The 10,009-nt window shown below is 44.7% G+C and overlaps 1 protein-coding gene across 1 annotated transcript in view; it reads left to right on the forward strand.

The window, feature by feature from the left end:
• The window catches only part of PRPF8 (pre-mRNA processing factor 8), a 34,210-nt gene that overhangs the window by 8,939 nt on the left and 15,262 nt on the right, over positions 1-10,009 (forward strand). The window contains exons 20-24 of the mRNA XM_077749588.1: positions 274-461; positions 619-857; positions 1,105-1,251; positions 1,450-1,660; positions 1,861-1,977. Coding sequence (XP_077605714.1) covers positions 274-461; positions 619-857; positions 1,105-1,251; positions 1,450-1,660; positions 1,861-1,977 — 902 coding nt within the window. The remainder of the gene's footprint in view (positions 1-273; positions 462-618; positions 858-1,104; positions 1,252-1,449; positions 1,661-1,860; positions 1,978-10,009) is intronic.

Here is a 10,009-nt window from a genome sequence, read left to right on the forward strand (position 1 = left end):
GTAAAGGTTTTCTGAGTTTGCATTTGGGAATTGAGGTGGATTGGGTTGATTTGAGGTGGCTTTGAGTTCTACATCAAAGTTTTCATCCAGGCAGTGTAGTTGACTCTTACGTAGTGCCAAGGAAATAGCGTTGACGTGAAACTGAGCAACGCTGGCACTTCTGGCAGTCCACACCCATGAGTTGAGGGCGGTGTGACGAGGTTATGGGCCGTGGTAGCTACTGCAGGGCAGGAATTTCTAACCTGCTGGACGCCTGTCTTGACTACTCCTCAGGCATCAATAACCTGCAGGACGTGTGGGAGACAAGTGAGGGTGAGTGCAACGTCATGCTGGAATCACGCTTCGAGAAGATGTATGAAAAGATCGACTTGACCCTGCTTAACAGGCTGCTGCGACTCATTGTAGACCACAATATAGCTGACTACATGACAGCCAAGAACAACGTTGTCATCAACTATAAGGTATGTCTTAGGGGCAGGGTAGCAAGGAATTGGGGAAGGGGTGTGTATGGCCCCCTGAGTTAGGATTTGCTGAAACAAAAGAGAATAAGCCCCAGAGAGGCTTGGGACATGGCCTAGGGTTAAGAATCGCTAAGCATCTGTGAATCTTTCTTTCTAGGACATGAACCATACAAATTCTTACGGGATCATCAGGGGCCTACAGTTTGCCTCGTTCATCGTGCAGTACTATGGCCTGGTGATGGATTTGCTTGTGTTGGGATTGCACCGGGCCAGTGAGATGGCTGGGCCCCCTCAGATGCCAAATGACTTTCTCAGTTTCCAGGACATAGCCACTGAGGCTGCCCACCCCATCCGTCTCTTCTGCAGATACATTGATCGCATACATATTTTCTTCAGGTGAGGACTTGCCTGGATTCTTCCCTTTGCAGGGCATCAAGATGTGTGCCCGGCCTCTGGGACACAGCTGTTGTTCCTTAGTCGAGGAACTAAGGTTGTTGCTGCTGGGTCGGGGCTCTAAAATAGAATGAAGTCCTGTGAGTAGGGTGGCCTTTGGAGGTGGGCTCTACCTACAGAGCTGTAGGTCTGTAGGTCTCATGAGGTCCCCGTTTATTTGGGTCTCAGCCATGCGTCTTGTCTGGTGTAGGTTCACAGCAGATGAGGCTCGGGACCTGATCCAACGTTACCTGACGGAGCATCCCGACCCTAACAACGAAAATATTGTTGGCTATAATAACAAGAAATGCTGGCCCCGAGATGCCCGCATGCGCCTCATGAAGCATGATGTCAACTTGTGAGTTTAACTTGGGGGCTGTGGAAGCTGGAACTGGACATCGGTCTGAGGGACCCAGAGAACAGTTAGAGGGAGTTTACTACGTTGTGTCCTGGGTGGGAGGAGTGTCTTCTGTTAGAATGTTGTCAGTCTGGCCTTCTTTTGGAAATTCCTTCAAGCTCTAGAAGACTGATGTGACCATATGTTCCCTGTGATCAGGGGTCGGGCAGTGTTCTGGGACATCAAGAACCGTCTGCCACGGTCAGTGACTACAGTTCAGTGGGAGAACAGCTTCGTGTCTGTGTACAGTAAGGACAACCCCAACCTGCTGTTCAACATGTGTGGCTTTGAGTGCCGCATCCTGCCTAAATGCCGCACCAGCTATGAGGAGTTCACTCACAAGGATGGGGTCTGGAACCTACAGAATGAGGTACAGTCTGGAAAAGGGGCTAGAACTCGCATTTCCACCCCCGCACCTCCAGGGTACAGAGGGTGAGGAACATCACACCTTTCATTCTCAGTTGAGCCTTTTTGGGTGGGTGGGGCTTTGTTGGGGGGGGTGTGTGTCAGAGTTGGTCCTTGCTTACATGGCAGCATCAGAGACCAATTAACCTCAACCTTGTGATTTAGGTTACTAAGGAGCGGACAGCTCAGTGTTTCCTGCGAGTGGATGATGAGTCAATGCAGCGTTTCCACAACCGTGTGCGTCAAATTTTGATGGCCTCTGGCTCCACCACCTTCACCAAGGTATATAAGTCGGTCACCCCTAGTCTCACTCACGTCCTCTGTCCATCTTCTATCCTTTTGAAGTCTTCCCTTGGTTTGCTCTTCTATTTTCCCAGCTTGGCTCAGTGTGCCAGTTTCCATGCTTTATGATATAGCAGTTTAAGAGTGTCAAATTAACTCGGTTCCGTTCTGAGAATACCCTGTAGGGATTGTCAGTGTGATGATTCCGAGTTAAGGTAAGGGTAGAAGTGGGATTCTTTAATTTGAACAAAACTTGACGTTTTTGCATTTTCCTAGGGGGCTTATTATCTATTCACATAGTTCATCTTTTAACCAGTAACAGTGTACGTGTTAAAAAGCAAGTATGGGGATGCCTGGGTGGGTCAGTCAGTTAAGTGTCCAGCTGCAGCTCAGGTCATGATCTCACGGTTCATGAGTTCAAGCCCCGTGTCAGGCTCTGTGCTGACAGCTCACAGCCTGCAGCCAGCTTCAGATTCTGTGTCTCCATCTCTTTGCCCCTCCCATGCTCACGTTCTGCCTGTCTCTCTCTGTCTCTCTCTCAAAAGTAAATAAATGTTAAAAAAAAAAAAATTTTTTTAAAGCAAGTATAACTAGCATTTATCTTCCCCTTCGTTTGCTTCCAAACACCCACCTGAAGGCAGCTGGATTTAAGAAAAAAATAATCCGGGGATTTAACAGTGTATACTTAGGTTTCTGCAAAGTTTAACAAGTCGCCTTGCTCTTCCTGCTGTCTTTCCATGGCGCCATAATGGTACACATGATGTCTTGGCTGATGCTCTCAAGAGCATGAGCAATGCCAAAGAGAGAAATTTCAGGTTCTTATTGGTTGTGCTCCAGACAATGCTTTTGTTTAGGATATGTTTCCCTATCGTAGTTTTTTTTTTTTTTTAATGTTTTATTTAAGTAATCTCTGCACCCAACGTGGGGTTCAAACTCATGATCCTGAGATCAAGAGGCGCATGCACTTCTGGCTGAGCCAGCCGTGGGCCCCTTAGTGTTTCTTAAAATTTCTCATTCTTTTTGAGTATAGTACAAGGGGAAAGTTTATCTTTTTAGGTTGGTTTATGCTCTCCAGTGGTCAGGTAACAATTATGAAACTCATTCATTCATTCCATTGGTGTTTGTTGATAACTACTGTACTCAAGGCTCTGTGCACACACTACATGTACCTTTGAGCTCACCTACCTGTTGGATAGACAGATCCGTAGACAAGAAGACCGTAATGGGGTGTAGTGTTTATTTTTTTAATTTTTTATGTATTATTGAGACAGAAACAGAGCATGAGTGGGGGAAGGGCAGAGAGAGAGGGAGACATAGAATCAAAGCAGGCTCCAGGCTCTGAGCTGTCAGCACAGAGCCCGATGTGGGGCTTGAACTCATGAACCGTGAGGTCGTGACCTGAGCTGAAGTTGGACGCTTAACCAACTGAGCCACCCAGGCGCCCCAAGGGATGTAGTGTTTATAAGGCTATGGTGTTATTTGGGAATCTGTGATAACACTCAAGTTAATGACTCTAGCCCAGTCTGGGAGAGGGAGAGGAAAGGCTTCCCAAAAGAAGTAACGTGATGAGGTAGATGGGGGAGGGCATTCCTTCAGCCTTTAGGTATGGAGAGGTAATTAGCATGATATGTGTGGAGCTAGGCAGATTTCAGGGTTCGTTGGAGTACTGTTATGGAGTAGGAGATGAGGGCTGGGTAGACAGTCAAGAGCCAGATCATGGGGGGCATTGCATGCCTTGTTAACAATCCTGTGAGGGGGGCCGCCTGGGTGCTTCATTTGGTTAAGCATCTGACTTCGGCTCAGGTCATGATTTCACAGTTCCTGGGTTCGAGCCCCGCATTGGGCTCTTTGCTGACAACTAGCTCAGAGCCTGGAGCCTGTTTCAGATTCTGTGTCTTCCTCTCTCTCCGACCCTCCCCTGCTCATGCTGTCTTTTATCTCTCAGAAATAAGTAAAAAACATTTAAAAAAAAAAAACTTGAGAAATAAATAAAACATTAAAAAAATTTTAAAGAATCCTGTGAGGGTCTTTTTTTTTTTTTTAATGTTTGTTTATTTTGAAAGAGCGAGCACTTGACACCCATGCAAGTGGGGGAGGGGCACAGAGTCCCAAGTGGTTCCATGCTGTGGGGCTACAGATCAGAGCCTGATGTGGGGCTCGATCTCTTGAACTGTGAGATCATGACCTGAACCAAAATCAAGAATCAAATGCTTAACCACCTGAGCCATTCAGGCATCCAAAGAGTCCTGTGAGGTTCTTAAGTGTGCAAGTGACTTTTCTAGCTTTCTTTGTTAGGGCCTTCACTCTTGTACCTGTGGGGAAGGTGGGTTGAGAGGAATGGGTGGAAGATCAAGTTTGTGGATTTCTGCTGAAGTCCTGATGATAGAGATGAGAGCAGTGAGAAGACAGGAGCAGATCTGGTACGTTGTTAGCAGGTAAAATCAGCAGAGCCTCATTCTGGTGGAATACCAGAGGGAAAGGAAAATGACACTCAGTTTTTGGCCTGGCTGACTAGGTGGGTATTGGCACTACCAACTGGAAGAGTACAGGAAGAAGAGCAGGTTTAGGAGGGAAGGTAATTGGATTTCGTTCAGGATGTAAAAAGTTTGAGGTTCCTAAGAACATCCATATGGAGCTGTTTGGCAGGCACTTCATATATCCTGTGTTTTCCATTCCAAGAGAAGCGTGTGTGTGTGTTTGTGTGTGAGAGAGAGCTATATATACACACACACAAAAATAGACACGTGTGTATGTATTTTCCTTAGTGGAAAATTAGGTAACTTTGAGGCTCCTGTATGATGTACAGGTGGAGGTATTTTACAGTCTGAAGCTTAGAGAAGATCTCTGGGTTGAAGATGGAGGTTTAGGAGCCTCTCAGCATGAAGTAGGTGGTTTAAAGCTCAGGAGCGTGCAAGATTTGCCAGGGTGACGAGTGAGGAGAGCAGAGGGATGGGTTTGGAGCCATAGGACATACTGAGCAGCAGCGTGGCCAGACTGGGAGAGCACCGGGTCATGGGAGCCAAGGATGTCAGGATTTGGGGCGGGCATGTAACAGTGTCAGTTGCCTAAGAGTGTTTCAGTTAGATAAAGCCTGAAAAGTACCTATTGGATTTGGTAGTCAGGACGTCATTGGTGACCTTAGCAAGAGCTGTTTCAGAAATAGTGGGGATAGAAGCCAGATTGCAGTGGGTGAAGCTTTATGGGAAGTGAGGGAGTGGAGACAGCAAGGACTGTCAAATTGCCAGACCTGGAGGAAGAGGAAGAAGGACATGTGATGCCCCCTAGAGGGAGACCTAGGCCAAGGCAGTATTTTTAAATGGGACTGACTGATGTTCCATTAGGAAGGAGCCAGGAGCAGTTCAGGGTACGGGAGATCAGTGTAGTTAGTGATGGAGCAGTGTTCCGAGAGTTGAGTTGGGGCAGAGTAAAGGGCAAGCAAGAGGGAATTCTCCTTTGAACCTAAAAGAAAAGAGGTCTGGATATTTGTGAATGCAAGGTTGAGTGGGAAGTTATAACAAATACTGAATTTTTCAGCTTTGCCTGGGTTGGTCACAGTGATGAGAGTATGACACAATTTTTGAAGAAACTGTGTGCTCCAGGTGGGTTTCAAGAAAATAGAAGACAACTATGAGTTCTTCCCAGAAGCACTCAGCTACTCAGTGACCTAGATTGACAAAGTGGATATATTCTAGTGGTAATTTGGGATTGAGGTTTTGTTATAGAACTGTTGTGGAGTGGTAAGGATGCAGGAGAATCGAGAGTCCTGGCCCCTATTAGGATCCTAGAGTGTGGGTGTGGGGGAGTGAGTAGGAAGAGACTAGAAGAGGCCAGTGGTCTTGAGTGTAGGGATCAAGGGAGTAGATGTGTGAGAGGGGAGAGCCTGAGTAATGTTACAGATTAGGGAGGTGATTTACCATAGTGGTTACAAGTCAGATTGGAGTTCAGATCACAGCTCTATCACATAACTAGTTGAGATCTTGGATAAGTCACCCACTTTGTGCTTCAGTTCTCTCTATAGAATGGGGATATCAGTGATGGGGGCCTGGCTGACTCAGTTGGTAGAGCATGGGACTCTTGGTCTTGCGGTTGTGAGTTTGAGTCCCATGTTGGGTGTAGAGATAAATAAATACACTTTAAAAATGGGAGGGGCGCCTGGGTGGCTTAGTCGGTTAAGCGTCCGACTTTCGCTTAGGTCATGATCTCGCGGTTCGTGGGTTCGAGCCCCGCGTCGGGCTCTGTGCTGACTGCCAGCTCAGAGCCTGGAGCCTGTTTCAGTCTGTGACTCCCTCTCTCTCTGACCCTCCCCTGCTCACGCTGTCTCTCTCTCTCTCCTAGAAGTAAAAAAAAAAAAAAACAAAAACATTAAAAATGGGAGGCAGGGGTGCCTGGGTGGCTCATTCAGTTATTCGTCCGGTTTTAGCCCAGGTCATGATCTCACGGTTTGTAAGTTCACGCCCCACATCGGGCTCTCTGCTGTCAGCACAGAGCCCACTTTGGTGCCTCTATCCCTCTCCTTCTCTGCCCCTTCTCCGCTCATGCGCGCTCTCTCTTTCTCTCAAAACTAAATTAAAAAATTTTAAATGGGAAGCAGACCATAAGAGACTCTAAAACTGAGGGTTCTGGAGGGGTGTTGGGTGGGGAGATGTGCTACATGGAGGATGGACACTAGGTGTTTTGTGTACGTGATGAATCACTAAATTGTCCTGAAATCATTATTATACTGTGTATTAATTAACTTGGATTTAAAGAGGATTTCAAAAAAAAATAAAACAACGGGAATACTGATGTATTTATTACCTGTCTCTGAGGGCTTATTGTGAGAATGAAATAAGGTAGTAAGTGCAGTTATTTAGTAAATTGCGGACTAAATGTTTGCTGTCATTAAGTAGAGGGATCCGGGGTTGTGATCAGGTAGTAGAATGTTTCCTGAGGTGTGGTAACGTAAAGCGGTTCTTGTAACACAATATCTTGGTTTTCTAAGGTTGATAATAGGGAAATCCCAGTAGGGTGAGAGGTGGCGGGACCTTGTGGCCCTATTCTTGTCCTCAAAAACTGGACCCTTTCAGTCATTGCCACCACTGCCACTTTCGGTGCTCGCTCTTATCCTTTCGGGTGTGTGCAGCACACTATCCCAAGCGTGTAGGCGGAGACCCTTCTCTTCAGTCCTGGTGGGAGCTAGAAAATACGACTGGAACGTTGAAGCAGGGTTTTGGTAAGGGCCAGGTGTAACCAGGAAAACAGATGGGCATAGATAGTCTGACTTAAAAGGTGCAGCCTACTTAGCTTCAGGTTCCAAAGGGCCTTATGCCTGGCTTCCCAACATGGCCGCCTCTGCTTCCTCCTCGAGGCGTCCCTATCAGCATGTCCTGATGACTTGAAGTCTAAGGCCTGAGGGAAAGGCCTCAAGAGAACATCTTTGCCTGGCAGGAGATGTATTTCTCTGTTCTTTTTTGAGTTTTGTTTTGACTCCTATTTTACATTATTTTCAGACTTTTAAAAACAATTTTAGTTTTGGAGAACCTGGGTGGCTCAGTCAGTTGAGCGTCCAACTTCAGCTCAGGTCATGATCTCACAGTTTGTGGGTTCAAGCCCCCCGTCGGGCTCTGTGCTGACAGCTCAGAGCCTGGAGCCTGTTCCGAATTCTGTGTCTCCCTCTCTCTCTCTGCCTCTCCCCTGCTCGCTCGCTTGCTCTCTGTCTCAGAAATAAAACATTAAAAACAAAAACAAAAAAACAATTTTAGTTTTATATTGAAATTGAAAGGAAGGGACAGAGATTTTTCACTCTACCTGTCCCTGTACATGCATAGCTGCCCCTATTAACGTCACTCACCAGAGTGGTACATTTTCTACCAAAGATGAACCTATACCAACACATCATAATCATCCAAAGGCCATAGTATACCTTCAGTTCAACCTTGGTGGTATATGTTCTGTGGGTTTGGACAGATGTAGGATGACCTATATCCATTATTATAATATACAGAGTATTTTCATTGCCCTGAAAGTACTAACAAAACCTCGAAAATATCTAGAATTCTGTTGTCCTAACAGAATTTTGATTTTTCCACGTTCCCTTCCAAGTGGGTCATGAGGTGTGTTGGGCAAGTTGTAGAAGTTGAATTTGCTTCTTTTATGAAGACTTAAAGGCATAATGTGTGTAAAGCTCTTACCGTGGTATCTAGCGCATGTAGTCACTGGCATTTTCTTGCCTGCTTCCCTGAATCCCCAGCAACTCCTGCTATTCTTTTTTGTTTTGAAGGGTTATTTTTGTTTTGTTTTTTTTTAATGTTTTGTTTATTGATTTTGTGAAAGAAAGAGCAGGGGTGGGGGGCAGAGAGAGAGAGGGAGAGAGAATCCTATGGTCACAGCACAGAGTGTGACATGGGACTCAAACTCAAACTGAGATCATGACTTGAGCTGAAATCAAGAGTTGGACACTTAACTGACTGAGCCAGCCAGGGCACCTGCTAATGTGAACGAATGTGGAATACTCCTACTCCTGGTGTTTGTGAAGGAATGCAGTACTTCTTGGGAGTTCAGACTTCCTCCCCCCAGGAATAAAGCACTGGTAGCTGTGGTGTAGAACTGGTGTGTTCTGTGATAGAAACTGTGCAGCTGGCAGTGCCTAGAACCAGCTGCAATCTGAGAGCTGACTAAGCCTCACAGTTGTCCTGCTGAGGTCTATTTGCCTTTACTCCCAGATCTAGCCCAGTCTGGCCCCTGGCCTGCCTTTCTGTATGGTGGCCGTTGTCGTGGTTGCTTTATCTTGAGTACAACCTAGATGCTCAGTTTAACTTTTGTGATTTGATTCAGGCTGTTACCTAACTCTGAAGTCCCTTTTATGTTGCCTTGTGATTTGATTCAGGCTGTTACCTAACTCTGAAGTCCCTTTTATGTTGCCTTGTGATTTGATTCAGGCTGTTACCTAACTCTGAAGTCCCTTTTATGTTGCCTTGTGATTTGATTCAGGCTGTTACCTAACTCTGAAGTCCCTTTTATGTTGCCTATCTGAAGACAGCTATTTGCTCAAGGCTAATTTCTCTGGTAACTCCAGCCAGTGTGATCTCGCACTTCAGTAATTGTCGAGAAAACATTTTCCTTACCTTAAAATCTTGATTATATCATTTGGTATTTTGTAGTTTGCCTTTTTTTTTTTTTAATATTAAAGAACTAGCTTTGGTTTCATTGATTTTTATTTTTCTCTGTTCTACTTCATGGTTTTCAAAATGTATCTTTTCTTTTGCTTACATTGGGTTTAATTTGCTCTAAAAATTTCTGGTTTAAGGTAAAAGGTTAGATCAGTTTGGGATCTTTTTAAATACAAGCATTCACAGCTGTAAATTTCCCTCTTAGCACTGCTTCAGCTGCATCCCTCAAATTTTGATAAGTTGGATTTTTGTTTTCATTCGGTTAAAAATATTTTCTAATTTTCCTTGAGAGTTTTTATTTCACCCATATGTTATTTAGAAGTATGCTGTTTAGGGGCGTCTGGGTGGCTCAGTCAGTTAAGCATCTGTCTTGAGCCAGGTCATGATCTTGTGGTTCGTGGTTTGAGCCCTGCCTGTGCGTGGGGCTCTGTGCTGACAGCTCAGAGCGTGGAGCCTGCTTCGGATTCTGTGTCTCCCTCTCTCTCTCTCAGAAATAAATAAAACATTTAAAAAATTTTAAAGAAAAACAAAAGGCTCAAGAAGAACTTTAAATAAACATTAAAAAAAGTTTTTAGTGGAAGTATCTGTTTAATTTTAAAATATTTGAGAGTTTTCTAGGTATTTTTGTTATTAGTTGCCAGTGCAATTATATTATAGTCAGAACACATACTTTGTATGATCTTTGTTTTTCCAGATGTCTTTTTTTGTTTGTTTTTGTTTTTCCAGATGTCTTAATACTTGTTTTATGGTCTACATACATGGTCTGTCTAGGTGACTGTCTTATGTGTACTTGAAAAGAATCTGTATTCTGGTTTGGGGTAGAGTGTTTTTGTTTTTGTTTTAATTTTTTATTATTTTTTTGATTTTTTTTTTTTTTTTTTTTT

This window comes from Crocuta crocuta, unplaced genomic scaffold (genome assembly GCF_008692635.1).
Source record: "Crocuta crocuta isolate KB4526 unplaced genomic scaffold, BGI_CrCroc_1.0 scaffold149, whole genome shotgun sequence".
In the NCBI taxonomy this organism is placed as follows: domain Eukaryota; kingdom Metazoa; phylum Chordata; class Mammalia; order Carnivora; family Hyaenidae; genus Crocuta; species Crocuta crocuta.